General features: G+C 40.7%; 1 protein-coding gene and 1 pseudogene across 1 annotated transcript; both read left to right on the top strand.

Annotated features, from left to right (window-relative positions):
• Positions 1 to 202: 202 nt before the first annotated feature.
• Positions 203 to 2,085, top strand: LOC150033027 (uncharacterized; annotated as a pseudogene).
• A 203-nt stretch (positions 2,086 to 2,288) lies between these two features.
• On the top strand, positions 2,289 to 7,524 carry LOC150033026 (uncharacterized). Its single transcript, XM_090307106.1, has 7 exons — positions 2,289 to 2,374; positions 2,750 to 2,984; positions 3,177 to 3,619; positions 3,708 to 3,810; positions 6,261 to 6,470; positions 7,169 to 7,297; positions 7,435 to 7,524. Exons 1-7 carry the CDS (start codon positions 2,289 to 2,291, stop codon positions 7,522 to 7,524), a joined length of 1,296 nt encoding a protein of 431 aa, XP_090163232.1.
• Positions 7,525 to 16,584: the final 9,060 nt, after the last annotated feature.

The following is a 16,584-nucleotide window of genomic DNA, read 5'->3' as shown; positions in this document are numbered from 1 at the left end:
ATGAGACAAAGCAGTTAGTGCTTAGAAGAATCTAGGAAGTAAATAGTTAGACGTTGAGTCAGTTCAGATAGAACTAACATATTATGGTCCAAGTATGGATAAGAGTGAGTCCAGTCAGGACTAGAATGTGGGTAGAAGTTTAGTATCATGCATCTGAGTTAAGTATCTATAGAATGTTAGATGTGTTTATGTTATAGGAGTCATGCCATCATGTACCAGCAAACGACGTAGGCAGAATCAGGACGGGATGCAGGATCCTACCCAAGGTCAATCTGAAAGAGGAACCAGTTCCCCGAGAGTTCAGACTGGAGTAGGAAACGAGCAGTTTTTTAGATCTGCACAGGAGGTAGGTAGGCCAGAGAGAGCAAGGTCTAGTGATCCGGAAAAGATGTATGGAATAGAACGGCTGAAGAAATTAGAAGCCACAGTGTTTGAGGGTTCCACAGATCCAGCTGACACTGAGGTTTGGTTAAAGATGCTTGTGAAATGCTTTGATGTGATGAGCTATCCTGAGGAGCGCAAAGTCAGATTGGCCACATTCCTGCTGCAGAAGAAGGCAGAGGGATGGTGGAAATCCATATTAGTCAGGCGCAGTGATGCATACGTTAGACTGGCAGACTTTCAGAAGCATATTCGAAGACAAGTATTATCACAGCACATACTGTGAAGCAAAGAGAGATGAGTTCCTGGGGCTGAAGCAAGGGTCACTTTCAATGGCTGAGTAAGAAAGAAAGTATACCGAGCTTTCACGTTATGCTGATGTGATTGTGGTATCTAAGAATGATAGGTGTCGAAGGTTTGGAAGAGGGCTGCATTTTGAGATACGTACGCCGATTATAGATATTGCTAAGTGGTCAGATTTTTCCCAGTTAGTAGAGACTTCCCTACGTGTGGAGCAGAGTATAACAGAGGAGAAGTCAACAGTGGAGCCTAGTTGTGGGGCTTCAACAGCTAGTGGTTTCCGAGGTCGTGAGCAGTGGAGGTTCACACTTGGAGTGAATGTTTCAAGCCATCAAGACTTTAAGCGTCGGTCTGGTGGCCAATCATCGAGGTAGATGGGTTCAAGTAGTGCCTATCAGAGGTAGAGCCAGAGAGCACCTAGTCATTCTGCTAGTTCAGTAGCAAGACCGCAGATGGGCCAGGAGTCCGTTGCTAGTGAAACCAGGAGAACCTCATGTGCAAGTTATGGTAGGAATCATCGGGGTTAGTGTCTTGTTGGTGCTGGTGTGTGTTACCAGTGTGGACAGCCAGGGCATTTCAAGAGAAACTGTCCAAAGCTAAGAGCAGCAGTTCAGAGGGACCAGGGCGTTGAGTCCCACACAGTTGAGCAGCCGAGAGTCTCAGCGGCTGCAGGAGAGGGCACCAGCAGTGCAAAGCAGAAGAGAGTTGTGGAGAGACCTAGGCAGCAAAGAAAAGTCTACACTATGACTCAACAGGAAGCGGAGAATGCATCAGACGTGATTACTGGTACGGTTTTTATTTGTAATGTACCTGCACGTGTTTTATTAGATCCAGGTGCTACGCATTCCTTTGTTTCTAGTATGTTTCTAACTAAGCTGAATAGGATGCTAGAGCCTTTATCTGAGGGGTTAGTTATATACACTCCAGTTGGTGACGTTTTACTAGTCAATGAAGTGCTGCATGGTTGTGAGGTTTTAGTAAAAGTTCTCAGTATGCTAGTGGATCTTTTTCCACTAGAGTTGCAGGCGTTGGATGTAATTTTGGGAATGGATTTCTTATTCACTCACTATGCTTCTATGGATTTTCATAGGAAGGAAGTGGCTTTTAGGAAACCAAGTTTGGCTGAAGTGGTTTTCAGGGGTGAGAGGAGGATTATTCCTACGAGTTTAATTTCAGCTCTGAAAGCTGAAAAGTTGTTGAGAAAGGGTTGCACAGCGTTTTTTGCACACGTAGTAGAGGATCAGGAAGAAAAGCTGAAACCAGAAGATGTTCCTATAGTGAACAAATTTCTTGATGTTTTTCCACCTGATAGAGAGGTGGAGTTCACTATTGAATTGTTACCAGGAATAGCACCTATTTCACAGGCGCCGTACAGAATGGCTCCGAGCGAGCTTAAGGATCTGAAGGTGCAGTTACAAGAATTAGTTGACAAGGGATACATCAGGCCTAGTGTATCACCTTGGGGAGCTCCAGTGTTATTCGTGAAGAAGAAAGATGGTACCCTCAGATTATGCGTTGATTATAGGCAGTTAATCAAGGTCACGATACGTAACAAGTATCCTCTACCACGCATTGATGACTTGTTTGACCAGTTAAGGGGAGCAGCAATGTTCTCTAAGATTTATTTGAGGTCAGGATACCACCAGTTAAAGGTTAGAGAAGTAGATATTCCTAAGACAGCATTCAGGATGAGGTATGGACACTATGAGTTTTTAGTGATGCCATTCGGTTTAACGAATGCGCCAGCCGTTTTCATGGACCTCATGAACAGGATCTTCCATCAGTACTTAGATCAGTTTGTGATAGTGTTCATCAATGACATACTAGTTTACTCAATTTATAGGAAAGCCCATGAGGAACATCTGAGGATTATTCTACAGACACTACGTGATAAACAGTTGTACGCTAAGTTCCGCAAATATGAGTTCTAATTGAAACAGGTAGTGTTCTTAGGGCATGTAGTTTCAGTGGACGGAGTTAGTGTTGATCCGTAGAAAGTGGAAGCTGTTGTCAACTAGGAGAGACCAGTTAGTGCAACAGAGGTACGTAGTTTCCTAGGCCTGGCCAGATACTACAGACGTTTTGTTGAGGATTTCTCACGATTAGCCTTACCCTTGACAGCTTTGACAAGAAAGAATGCTAATTTTGAGTGGTTGGATAAATGCGAACAGAGTTTCCAGGAGCTGAAGAAGAGATTAGTGACAACACCTATTCTGACACTTCCTGTAATAGGGAAGGAGTATGTGATCTATTATGACGCTTCGAGGCAAGGATTAGGTTGCGTGCTTATGCAGGAAAGAAAGGTAATAACTTATGCTTCAAGGCAGTTGAAGAAGCATAAGTTAAATCACCCTACCCATGATCTTGAGCTAGCAGTAGTTTTTTTAGCACTGAAGATCTGGAGACATTATTTATTCGGTGAGAAGTGCCACATTTTCAAAGATCATAAGAGCCTGAAGTATATCTTTGATCAGAAATATCTGAATCCGAGATAGAGGCGATGGCTAGAACTGATTAAAGACTATGACTGTACCATTGAATACCATCCGGGTAAGACTAACGTAGTGGCAGATGCATTAAGTAGAAAGTTGAGACTTCCGAAGAGTTCTTTGTGTGGTATTCGAGCAACCTTGCTAAGTGAGTTAAGAGGTTTCAGGGCGGTAGTGACTGCAGAGAGTTCAAGGAGTCTTTTAGCTCAATTTCAGGTTAGGTCTTCTCTAGTAGCAGAGATTGTGAGAAGACAGCCAGAGGATAGTAACTTACAGAAGATGCTTGCAAAGTCCAAGCAAGGCTCAGAGGTAGAATTTGAGTTAAGAGGAGACGGAGCCATAGTTAAGCAGAGAAGACTATGCATTCCAAGTATTAGTGAGCTTAAGGGTGCTATACTAGAGAAAGCTCACAGTTCAGCTTACGCTATGCATCTAAGAAGCACCAAGATGTACGGAACTTTGAAGAAAACTTATTGGTGACCTGGTATGAAGCGAGAGATGGCCAAATATGTTGATAAATTTTTGATCTGCCAACAGGTTAAACCAGGGAGACAAAGGCCAGGAGGACTCCTTAATCCACTGCGAGTGCCGAAGTGGAAGTGGGAGCATATTACCATGGATTTTCTATTTGGATTACCTCGTACTACTAGTGGACATTGTTGGATTTTATGTCCTAAAACTCGTAGTTTGTAAATTAATAAATATATTCTATTTTTTTCTCGATAAATTTGTTATTGAAATTGTAATCTTGAATCCAATAAACTAAGGTCCTGAAGCTATTTAATGTAGTTTGAACTTTATGTAGTGACATAAAGGTGGATCAAGTTCAAATATATATCCAAATGATCTATAGTATATGAATAAGGTTGGGCGCCTTATTCTGGGGACACTATGGATGTGGCCCACCTTGTAGTAAGTATAAACAATGTGATCCTGAATCGTTCATATAGAGATATGTGAGTGAGGGCATCCTATGTAAAGAGTTTACATAAGATTGAACCATGAAATAGTCACTTTTTACGTTCTAAATACCGTTTTATGTATAAAACTGATTATTTCGTTAATTGATGACCTAGGTAACTTAATCTTAATCCTGAGTTAATTATGAACTTCTGTTCACTCAGAATTATCCTTATATCTGCATAGGTGAGGGCAGCTCAATATCGCTGGCTCAGTAAGCCTCCCATTTAAGGGGTAAGATCAGGTGGATAGCTGGGAACATAAGGTGCAAGACGAAATTCACTCCTACCCGTTATAGGGATAGTAGATAGGTTGTTCCCTTTAGTACTGAATCCAGGTCTTGAACAAGGGGCACCACCCTCTCTTTGGCCCGAGAGGGATTTGGTTTATAGGTTGGACCTTAAACCAATTGTTCATTAGAGGATCAGTGAAACTTAAGGAACAAGATGTGGTCTTGGGGGTAAAACGGTTTTTATGACCCAGCCGAGATTACGAACAACCTGTGAAGGATTAACTTACTAATCATGGTTATATCAAATGGACACAAATATATCTATAGTGAGGGGAGTGCAACTACGGGACTTTAGTGGAATGATCCGTTAGTTAACGATTGTTGATTAGCTCTGTCTAAAGAGTTTAGCAAGCTAATCTGAGATCGTTGGAGCCCATGATCTATAGGTCCATTAGGTTCCCCTACTAGCTCATATGGAATAAACTTAGAACAGTATGATAGAATAATTCGAATTGTTCTAATTATGTAGAGAGAGAGAAACCGACAAGTATATGTGATATAGTGGTCGGGTTTTTTAGCTTTGAGATACAGCTTTAATATTTAAATGTGATTTAAATATCAAGAATATGAAAATGTTCATATTCGGAAGCTCGGAAATGATGGAAATGGTCAAAGATATAAAAAGTCAAAGAGTTGACTTTTTGACTTTGAAAAGTCAAACTTTGACTGACCTTATATTCAAATTTAATTTGAATTTCGAGAAAATGAATGCAGATTCATGCTCGGGAGGTCAAAATTAGTCAACACGGGAAAATCATAAAAAGTCAAAATGTTGACTTTGTGGTCAAAGTTTGACTTTGACCAAATGACTATTTTGCCCTTTGACTATAGTTAGTGGGAAAATCCAAACTTTTGTCGGATAATTCCACTAAAAAAAATAGTGGGCTAGGTGTTGGCTTATAGTAGAAACATTAAGCCCACTAAGATAGTGGAATATAGGTATTGGGTTTTTATGCATTTGGTTCATGCAATTGTTGCATGGGTTTTTTCTACAAATTGGGCTTTTATTTTGAATGAAAAGAGTTTTTTGCAATTTTAAAAATTGGTTTTCATATTTGGGCTGGAAAAGTCACAACTTTGAGAAAAAAGAGTAAAACCCAAACCTACCCAAATTCCATCTTATTTTCCATCTCTTTTCTCTCTCTCGGTTTTCTTCATCCACTGGGTCCCACAACTCGGTTTTGAGTCCAGAGGATAGTAGGTCAACTTTAGTGGTGGTCCGAAAGAGTTCGAATCGAGATTCAACGAGGAAAAGCGGTTTTCGGGAGCTTCAAAGGTAGTATCCTACACTTTTAATTCACTGATTTTTCCCTTCATGATGCATGCTTATTTCCTTTAATTTAAGAGCAATTAGAGTGTAAGTAGATCCTAATTCCACTGCGTATGTCTCGTGTTTCATCAGACATGATGGTATATGGGTAATAGTTGACAGGCTCACCAAGATAGCGTAGTTTATATCGATTAAAGCGACATCTACACTAGATCAGCTAGCTAAGCTATACGTCGACAGGATTGTGAGTCAGCATGGAGTGCCAGTGTCCATAGTTTCATATAGGGATCCGAGGTTTACTTCTAAATTTTAGCCTAGTGTGTAGAAAGCAATGGGAACAAAGTTGAAGTTCAGTACAACGTTTCATCCCCAGACAGATGGTTAGTCAGAGAGGACCATCCAGACCTTAGAAGACATGTTGAGAGCATGTGTCCTTCAGTTTAAGGGAAGTTGGGATATCCACTTATCACTTATGGAGTTTGCTTATAATAACAGCTATCAATCTAGTATCAGCATGTCACCATTTGAGGCTTTGTATGGCAGACCATGCAGAACTCTTGTATGCTAGAACGAAGTGGGAGAGCAAAAGCTAGTTGGTCCTGAGTTAGTACAAGTTACGTCAGACAATATTAAGTCGATTAGAGAGAACCTGAAGTTAGCTCAAGATCGACAGAAGAGCTATGCAGATAAGCGACGAAGAGACTTAGAATTCCAGGTTGGAGATCAATTTTTCTTAAAGTTATCTCCATGGAGAGGTGTTCTTCGCTTAGGAGGAAAGGTAAGCTGAGTCCTAGATATATTGGTCCTTATCAGATAACAGAACGAGTTGGACTAGCAGCCTATAGACTTGAGTTGGCAACAGAACTTGCTCGAATACATGATGTTTTCCATGTGTCCATGTTGAGAAAATATATTCCAGATCCGTCACATGTGTTACAAGCAGAACCGGTTGAGCTGAAAAAAGACTTGAGTTATAAAGAGGAAGCGGTTCAGATCCTCGACAGAAAGGAGCAAGTTTTGAGGAACAAAACGATCCCACTCGTGAAGGTCCTTTGGAGACATCACGGAGTAGAGGAGGCAACCTGGGAGTTAGAAGACCAGATGAGGAGGAGTTACCCGTCACTCTTCACCTAAGGACTTTTAAATTTCGAGGACGACATTTCATAAGGCGGAGGTAAGTTGTAAACGCGAGACTTTCCTTAGATTATTTGCTCTTGTCACATATTGTAGGATGTTGGATTTAAGTTATTGTTGTTCCATTGTTGAAGGAAAATGGCAAAGCTTTTGGTTGAGGTTGTCTTTGATAATTTTGGAATTTATTAATAAAGAAAAGAAAAGAAAGGAAATAAAGGGGAAAAAAATTGGAAAATGAAAGGAAATAGGAACCCATTCGGTGCTTAATGGTTTAAAATGAGAACCCACCACTGCCTAACTCATTTCAGCCCATTTCTCCATCATTTCCCATCAGATTTTCAGAGCATTTCGAGAGAGAGAGTGAAGGAAAAGGAAGAAGAAGCTTGCTGCAGGTTGGAGGTTGAAGAAGGGAGGAAAAAGTTCATGCAAGTGCAACCAAGGAAGAATCTGGGTTCAACCTGCCTATCTCTGGTTTTTAAGTCAGTTTGAGCTACACAAAAAGAACTAAGAGGTGAAGTCTGACTTCCTTGAAATTTAATCCATTTTTTAACAAATTCATGAAGAAAGCTTAAGCTAAATCTAATGTTAAGTTAATGGTTTTTGAAAAGGAAGACAGAGCACAGAATTTTCGTGCAAATCAGAAGGATCTATGGTTTTCTCTGGTTTTCGAACGTTCTGGGGTGTACAAGTTGAATTAGAAGCTCAATTAGGTATGGTTGGAAAGCTTATTCAATTTACTATAATTACATGAAGAATTTGTGAGCCAAAAAGTAATAGAAGTAGGTTAAATTTCAGAAGAAATGTAGAGGGTAGCAGAGAAGCACGAATCTGTATTTGCTATGTTCGGTGGATTTCTGGACAAATCCGTTGGGAGTCTCATTTTGATTCCTTTAGGTAAGTTGTAGAGGGTTCAAAACTGAAGAGTTTGATGTATAGTACATTAATTTTGGTCAAGTATTGAGAAAGTTATGAGTGAAGTTAGGATATTAAATCTGGAAAATCTGGAAAAAAAGTGTGAAGTATGATTTTATTTCTAGAATTTAGAATTTGTGAGCATGGAATGACAAGACGATTTATAGTTCTGATGCTCGGTTTTGGTTTGTTTGACAGGCGAAGAGGAAATAGGCCAACTCGACAGACCAAGGAACTAGCCAAGACTGTGAATGACAAAACGAATTTCAAAAATGATTTCTAAACTGTAATTTATGCTTAAATGATTTACATGCTTGAATATGAACTTATGGATGATACATGATTTCTATGAATGGTTTCAAGCATAAGTTTTGAGCTTAGATTTTCTAATGAAGTTTATATACGTGCACGTGATTATTGAATTCCTGGAAAGTACTTGAAACTGTATCATTTAAAGTAAAGTATGTATTAGCGAGTACTGTTAAAAGATTTTCAGTTTTTCACGAGCAAGTTGAGTAAACTTGAGTTTTACGAAAGATAAAGATAAGGAGGCATGTTTAGGTATTTTCATGTGGTTTTCTGAGACTTTTATTGACTACATGACTGAGATATTGAGCCCGAGGTTATATGGTACCGTGTGGACACAGGTTATGTTCTGTTGTTGATGTTGAGTGTACTTTGTGATAACGATGCTGTCGTGAGTGCTGGGCGGGCCCCACTTCGATAAAGACAATGGGAGTGCTGGGCAAGCCCCACTACATTGTAGAGCTAGTAAACATTGGTTGTACTGGGCATGCCCTACATAATGTTGATTTGTCATGTTAATTAAAATGTTTTATATACTTGATATGCCTTGCTAGATTTTAATGACATACTTGTGGAATATTTGAGAAAGCTTTTAGCATTACACGTTTATGTTTAATGCTTTGATTGAACAGATTCATACGTTTAAAGGTTTATCAAATGTTCTGATTTGTGGATTTACAGTTTTAAATTTAGTCACCCACTGGGCTTCGTAGCTCACCCTTTCAAAATGTTTTCCCACTTTTTAGGTAGAGATCGAGCTCCCAGTGCCTGATAACTTCCAAAGTCTGTTTTCTGCTAAAAGCTTTCAAATCAAGCTCCATGCGTAGGTGGAGTTGTACATTGTGTCTGTTTGTATTGTAAATGTCTTTGTAAGAACTGGATAGTTTATGGTTGTGTAAGCACTAGATGTCGTGGTTGTGTAAACCCCAGTTGGATATGTTTTTGTTTGTGATATGTCTATCAGGTTATTTTCCAAACCGAGTTATGTCAGGACTGCACTTCATGTGTGTCTAAAGGTTTTCAGGGGTTCCGCTGTGTTGTGTTACATGTAAAGCATTTTATATCTAAGGTTAGTATGTTTATCAGGTTTAACGATTCAGCAGGGTCAACAGGTATCATTAGAGAAGGACGATGTCTATTGGCTTCACGCCTTCTCCCTGACTAAGCTAGCAGGTAGTTTGAGAGGGGGTGTGATAGCAAGGTTCTCATTGCGTTGTTTGGACAGAATAGACAAACACCTAGACAAAATTTTGAAAAGAAAGAGTGAGCAGAATTTTGAAGGATAAAAGGTAAAATAGTGCTATAGCCACGAATCAACTAAGTGTTAGTTAGAAAATACAAAGTATGGGAAATGTTACTAAGTGTATGCATATTAGTCATCATGGCAGCGCAATGAATAACGCAAAATAAAAGATCAAGAATATCACAATTAATGACAAAGGATGATAAAGAAGAGGCTAAGGCATAGGGAAAGAATTGCTACTCAGTTGTATTAAAAATTAATTAAGTATACAAAGAAATACAAATAATGCAATACAAAATTTGTATCATGTACAAAGAATCAAAGAATTAGCTTCTACACAAAGAAAAACAATGAACGAAGTTAAAATAAAAGAATGATCGCAATAAAAAAATTGTAAAGTTATTGAGGAGGAGGTTTCGGTGGAGGATTCTGATAAGGTAAGCAAGGAGCTTCTTTGAAATTCAAACACTACTGTAAATGCGGAGGCACCATGGGACCATGAAGATAGGCTATCAAGAAGTTGAAATATTCATGGTTGCGCTCCGCTACTTGCCTTTGGTTCAGGTGGATCGTATAGATGTTGCATTGAATATTGATCATCACGTGCCTTGTCATAGTAGCATTGCATTGCAAGTCTTCTACTCGCTTGTTTACCTCATTTATTCTCTGGTAGAAAAAGTCCTGTTGCTGAGAGAGAAGGGACCGCATATCTGCTAGTTCAGCAGCTAAGGAGGCGATGGTGGGTTATGACTTCGATGTTTCGCCATCATCGTTTTGGGGTTGGGCAGAAGTGCCTTCACCCAAATCGCGTGGGTCATCAACATTCGGCAATCGAAGGGAAAGTTGCGGTGATGATGAAAGTGAGGATGAAGCTACTGGATATGCGGTTGGAGAGTCAGGGGCAAGGAGAAGGTTAGTGAAATGTTCGGGAAATAAGGGAGAAGGTTCTGCAGGAGGGCTTGGAGGGTAAATTATCAAAGGTAAAGGGTCCAAGGTTTCTTGATCTTGCGTTGATGCTTCTTGGAATTTTTCCTTTCCTTTGTCATCCTTGTGTTATTTCTCTGGCTTTGGCTGCTACGGCGCATTTAAGTCGATCATGGGCCTTTTTGGTGGAAGTTCGGGGCAATGTGGGAAATCTTGGAGAAGCATTCTCAAAATTTTGATGTTGATGAGACCATGTACTTCCGACATTTGTTCCTCATCAATACCCACACTTAGTGAGAGGCATAGGCTTGAGACTGTCTAAGGAAAGAAATATTGCCCTCTTATGTGCCCCACAAAACCTCGAATTTGTCTTGCGATCAACTGGCCCACGTTTATTGGAATGCCACGTGTGATGCAGTATGTGGCCATGACTCTATCCTTTGAAATTGTTTTGTCATAAAAAGTCTGGAAGAGTCGCCATTTCACTAAATATACCCAAAGCCACGCCTCTAGAAGCAATGTCTTGGATGCTAGGGTTCTTATGCCTTTTAAGGAAACCGACCACTGAGTGACCGGTTGCGTAAATGTCTTCAACGCATCTTTCATCTGATCTTCTATAGGATCATCAATGATTTTATTACCCGACGCATCTGGGATGTCCTTTATCTGATATAATTCATTGATCCTTTACGCCGAAAGGCACCAATTCCCCTTTCATGGTCACCACATCTTTGGTGCCATCGAGCCATCCATTGTAGAAGTCACGAACTACCTTTAGAATGACGATGAATGGGCACTGATAAAATGTTCCCTATCTATGCTCCAATACAATGCTTGTGATCAAGTTCGATAGTGGTGTTGGCGCAGGGAAGAAACCCATCTCCATCATCATATCGTCATTTTCTTTCTTCCTTGGTGGTCGTTCCTTAGCCAACGCAGACTCACTGCTTTCTACAACTGATTTGCCCTTCTCTTTGCTCAACGCAAGGCGAAATTTTTGCTTTTTTTCCTTTCCCTTGCCTTGCTTTGTTCTTCTTTCTCCCACTCTGCAATTTCTTTTCCCTTCTTCTCTCTTATGCGCTGAACGTTTGCTCGACGTTTCTTCTCCTTCTCTTCCTTCTTCTTCCTCTCTTCTTCTTCCTTTTCTCTCATTTCTTTCTCAAGTTCTCTTTCGAATTGCTCTGAGGCTAGCAAAATACGTTGTTCTTCCTCGAGCCTTTTCCTTTCCTCTTCTGCCGATATCTCATTGTTGCGGCGCACCTCATCATCTTGTAATTTTCTTATTCTATTACCTTCTACGATGATTTGCTGTGCCCGCAACATTTTCTCCCGCTTTTCTTCCTCCGCTTTTCTTCTCCTCTCCTTCTCTTCTAATGCCTCTTGCAAAATTGATGGGTCAATTGTTGATCCTTGCAGCGCATTCTCCTTGCGACGTCGCGTTAAAGGGGTGATGTCTCTATCTTCTCCATCATCAGTCGCAACCAATCTTACTTGTGTTGTTTCCTCCTCGGGTTGTGCTGATTCTCTCAGTTGCACTGACTCCCCCTTATCCCCCCTTAGGAGGTGGATTCTCCATCCAATTCTGGGCTTTCAGCCCTCTTTCTCCTCTCTTCCTCCTTCTTCAGGCGCCTCTCCTCCCTCCTGCGTTCCCTCTTCTCATCCATCCTCCTTTCCTTCTTCTTGATTAGATGGGCTTCCTCATCTCCTTCATCCCTCTTCTCTTTGATCTTCTTCTTCTTCTTTTTCTCTTCAGCCACTTTAGGCTGCTTCTCTGCCATCGCTTCCTCCAAAGTGACCCTGATGGGTCCCTCATAGGATTATGCGTTAGCAGTTTCCTTAGGATCCAAGATTGCCAGAACGCTTCTCCTTGATGCTTCCTCCATCTCCTTCTCCGAAGGCAGTGGCTGGTTCACAACCCCAGTTTCTAGCAGTCCTCCTTCTTTCTCCATGTTACTGAGTATACTCCCAAACACCTCCTTATTGTCCCTTCTCTTCTTTTCACTTTCAGAGGACAATGTTGGGAGTGGGGTACTCTATGAGCTCTGTCCCCTTTTAAACTGGAGTGGTACGGCTGTTACAGGCTTTCGTCGAGGTTTTTCGACGACTCGAGGGATGGTTTTTGGTTGGGCGACAAGACGATGGCTTGCCGCAAGGATTGCCGCCTCTCGAGCAGTGATTTGGGTTGACGAGGGTGATGACGGTAAAGAAAATTATTGGTCGGCCATGGATGAACTGAGCAAGAAAGCTGGGAAATACATAGGATTTTAGGAAGAGAGTAAGTCTGGTAAGCAGAAATGATTTAGGGTTTTCTGGTTACAAAGAGATTCAAGTAAACAACCTAAGATGAAGGAGACAGAATTTATAGTTGGGCCTTGCTGGGCCAAATGTGAATTCTACGGTGACAGGCCTCGAGTTACTCAAAAAGCATGCCGCCCGCGCCTCACATTTATGAATTTGTAGAGACGTATGTCCTTTCAACTGTGAATTCATCATGTCCTTGGAAGCCTAAGCGATTGGACTTCTCAATTTGCAAAAATATTTTTTTTTCTTTGGTGTTTTATTCGGATCGGCGCAAGGTTAAGAATTAACGTAATGCATCCATCAACGTAAATGCATTTTTGTAGAGGACGAGCAACAACTTATGTATCCTCGCAACACACCCCTTAACTCAACACATTTGTCGAGGACGGGCGCATGGTATTTCTACTGGCACAACACTACCTCAGCATAGTGCATTTTCGCTAAGGATGGGCAAAGAATACATATGAGCGCAACACACCCTCAACGTAATGCATTTGAGTTGGATGAACGCAAAGTGTATCTTGTTGGTACAAGATACACCCATCATCGCAATGCATATTGGATGTTGATTTTTTTATTTTATTATTATTTTTTTTCATCAACGCAAGTCACAAGGACTTTGAGGTATTAATTCTCTTCTTATTACATAATCATTCACCAAAATTCAAGAATAACGCATTTAATACAGAAAAGTCAGGAAATTAAAGAGAACACGGAAATAAACACAAGGGAATTAAATGAGGAATAATTTCAAAAGGCGTAAAAACAAATTGAATGAAGCAATAAATGACAAAGTGTATGAAGCAATAAAGACAATAATTAGGAAAGCATGTAAACATAGGATTTAGAGATATGGACCGGAAGACAATTTTTCATGATGAACGCAATCCACACCTCCGCAGGCGAACAAGCTTGCCTGCCTAATGTCTTCAAGGACATTGATCCTTCCCGTGAGATCCAGGGGCTTTGAAATTGCTTGGCAGTGTTCTAGGTGTTCTATTACGTAGCCCGGATGCCAATTACACTACTTGAATCTCCAGATTTCTAATTGAAGTGCCTGCGACTGCATTATCGCATCATTTTTCTCGATGTATTGCTTGAGTAGGGACTCCAATGAATTACTAGAGGTGTTTGAAGATGATGATTGGTTTTGCGACTGTCTCTGATGCCCTTGATTCTGGTTTTAGTGAAAAGGTGGAGGGTTTCCTCGATTCCCAGAGTTCCTGTTCTGATGGTTGCATGGCCCACTAAAGTTAGAGTGATTCCTCCAACCAAGATTATACGTGTTGCTGTATGCATTATTCTGGATAGCGCACGCTTGCTGAGGGCTTGATGGGCACATTTCCACCGCATGGCCCCCTCCATATTAGACGCAAGTGATTGTGGCCACTTGTGCCGGCACATTGGGTTACACTGATCCTTAGGAGAGGGCACCTTGATTAAGCACCATCGACTGAAGGATAGAGGTTACCTCGGCCATCTGTGCGGCCAAAGTTGTCATTGTCTCCGCTGGCACAATGGCAGTATCATTTCTTCTTCTCTCAGAGCCTCTTCCTCCGTACCCATCATCAACCCAGTCATCCATATTCTGCGAGATCCGGTCAAGGACGACCTTGGCTTCAGTGTATGATTTATTCATAAAACATCCTGCCATAGAGGGATCAGCAACAACTTGCGTTGATCTATTCAGACTATTGTAGAATGTTTCCATCAGAACGCAATCGGGTATCCTGATATGCAGACAATTCTTCACCAGTCTTGCACCCAAGCGGTGTTAAGGGTCTTGTTGTCCATTTGCTCAAAGTTCAGCACGTCCTTTCATCGTCTTCTGTTGACTGCCAGAGGGAAGAACTTCTTTATAAACCGTTCAACTAACTAATCCCAGGAAGTTATCTTCATTACTACTCTCACAGGTGAAGATGTCATCTAGCATGTTTTAGCTAAACATAATTATTTTCTTAACACAGATTAATTTACTTGCTTAATTCTTATTAATTACCCAAGGAATTAAGAAAACATCATGGAGAAAGTGAATTAGGGATGAACGAAAATAGACAGAAAGATGATGATGGAAATGATCATAATAATTAATACTAAGATTAAGCGTCTGATACATGGTGTGAATGATAGAGTAAAGAAGGTGAGTACAAGTGATGAAAATGAAATAGAAACAAATACAGGGGAGTGTCAACGTCTTGACACCGATCTGGACGGAGGTTTTTCTTGCCAGCGTGTGGAATAGATGAAGAGAAGAGCTTCCCTCTCAGGCTTGCTTGTCTGGTAGAAGTGACCTTCGTATAGAGCTTCAACAGCAAGGATTGAAAGGATTCTTTGCCTGGAGACTCACCTCTCCGCCTTGTCTCTTAATTCTTCCCGGATCTACTCTGATCAATCGCTAAGACCAGTCTCTCTCTCAAATTAGTATATTCACGTCTCCGTGTATCGGGTATATACAATGTATCAATTATCCCGTATCGAGTATATTTCTTCAATGGAATTGCATAAGCTATTTATAGGCGAAGCTTTGACTCTTTGCATTGTGGTCCCCATTTTATTGTTAAGGCAGTTTCTGAAATGGTGAAGTGAATATTCCTTCTGTTACGCAATCATTCCCGTCAGTAATGCACAACGATCAACTATACATGCGTCATAATCCTCCGCAATTGTGTTGCTCTTTACATCTTCGATCGTTTGCCCGCATGCAGTGTTGTTTTTTATTACCGCATGTGGTGAAAATTGCGTTGATCGCAAAGCTCTTGATCGATTGTCGTATGCGCCATCATTGCGTTGATCGTCTCTCCATTATTGAGTGACAGGCACAATGCGACGTAGATGCATTGTTCATTTTATCTTTGAACCATGAACGCATGCGGTGACTTGATTTCTTGCAAAAAAGACTTGAAACATTCTTTTCTACCATCGCAATGGCGTCAGTGGGTGCATTGACGAAAATTTATAATTCTCACGTTTCTTAGCCAATTTCCATACTATCGACGTAATTTTCTTCCTTTTGGCCGCAATATCTAAACAAAAAAGTATAAATAACTTGTATTTCTACAAGTTATCAATGGCTCTTAATTTTAGGACGCATCGATGAATGCGATAGTGTCTATAGAGCTTATTCCTAACTCTCTACTTCTTGCCTATGCGATGATGCGAGATGCACACAAGGACAAGGTGACCACATACAATCATAACCTATCTCTAGGATGCATGCGATCTGTGAATAGCAAATAGAGCTTATTCCTAAGCTTCTATCTCTTGATTATGCGTTCTAATATGACTCTCCCAAGCCTAGATTCTAATCCGACTTTTCCAAGCCTAGATTCTATCCTTAGACTACCCTCTCGAGTATCTCTAATGGATGAATGACGCATACATAATACAAGATAATCACATAGGATGAAGATCCACAGTTATTCTAGCTAAGTGCTTCTCAACCCATTCGATTGATTTAGCTACTCATGCGTAATGTACAGAGAGTGAACAGATATAAAGACGCAATTTCCATTTTTATAAATAAGTTCGGAGTACAAAATGACAATGGAAAATAAGGGTGGAGAGCTTGGTAGCAATTCCTTGCTTCCCTAGGCTTTTACACTGTGTTATCTCTATTCTGCCCAAAAGATGTTCTTGCTTCCCCAAGAGTCGGCCCTCTCTCTATCTTTCGATGCTTCCGACACTTTTCCAAGTTCACCGGAACAATCTCTCGGTATAATCTCCATTCACTCACTTCCGCCTTCAAAGTAAAGGAAAACTATGAACAATGCTACTTCTATCTATAGGGAAAATTATTTACTGAACAAACTCATTCACTGAAGGTAGCCTTCGGTATTTATAGAGCTTTTGGGCGCAAGGCTTCTTCTCTCTTATGATTGCACTGATGGGATGGCATTAATTCTCTGTCTGGTGCGCCGAATATTTGTCACCGAAAGGTTGAGTGTACTTTCTTCAGTAGGTCATTAACGACTTGTCAACTTAATTCAGAATTGACCGTCATCAGCTTTCTGTCCCATTGTGATTTATTACGCTTTTCATCCAGATGCGCCCACCATGATACACCGACTCTATG

This window comes from Benincasa hispida, chromosome 11 (genome assembly GCF_027475165.1).
Source record: "Benincasa hispida cultivar pf3 chromosome 11, pf3_genome.v1.1, whole genome shotgun sequence".
Classification (NCBI taxonomy): Eukaryota; Viridiplantae; Streptophyta; class Magnoliopsida; order Cucurbitales; family Cucurbitaceae; genus Benincasa; species Benincasa hispida.
Note: the sequence above shows the minus strand (reverse complement) of the source record. Positions and strands in the feature narration are given on the sequence as shown.